The sequence below is a fragment of the Penaeus vannamei genome, chromosome 3, assembly GCF_042767895.1.
Source record: "Penaeus vannamei isolate JL-2024 chromosome 3, ASM4276789v1, whole genome shotgun sequence".
Lineage (NCBI taxonomy): Eukaryota > Metazoa > Arthropoda > Malacostraca > Decapoda > Penaeidae > Penaeus > Penaeus vannamei.
The window spans coordinates 34,765,982-34,766,256 of NC_091551.1; the positions used below are offsets into that span (position 1 = coordinate 34,765,982).

Sequence of the window (275 nt, forward strand, 5' to 3'; positions counted from 1 at the left end):
ACGCTTCCAGCCCGCGTCCCGCCCGACCCGCGACGCCCCAGCCCGCGTCCCTGCCCGACCCGCGACGCCCCAGCCCGCGTCCTGCCCGACCCGCGACGCCCCAGCCCGCGTCCCGCCCGACCCGCGACGCCCCAGCCCGCGTCCCGCCCGACCCGCGACGCCCCAGCCCGCGTCCCGCCCGACCCGCGACGCCCCAGCCCGCGTCCCGCCCGACCCGCGACGCCCCAGCCCGCGTCCCGCCCGACCCGCGACGCCCCAGCAGTGTCCCGCGATAA

The 275-nt window shown here is 83.6% G+C and overlaps 1 protein-coding gene across 1 annotated transcript in view; it reads left to right on the forward strand.

Annotated features, from left to right (window-relative positions):
• LOC138859875 (basic proline-rich protein-like) overlaps positions 1–275 on the forward strand; it is a 59,802-nt gene extending 59,527 nt beyond the window's left edge. The window contains exon 2 of the mRNA XM_070116195.1: positions 1–275. This exon is cut by the window's left edge and continues 919 nt beyond it. Within this exon, the coding sequence (XP_069972296.1) occupies positions 1–275 (275 nt within the window).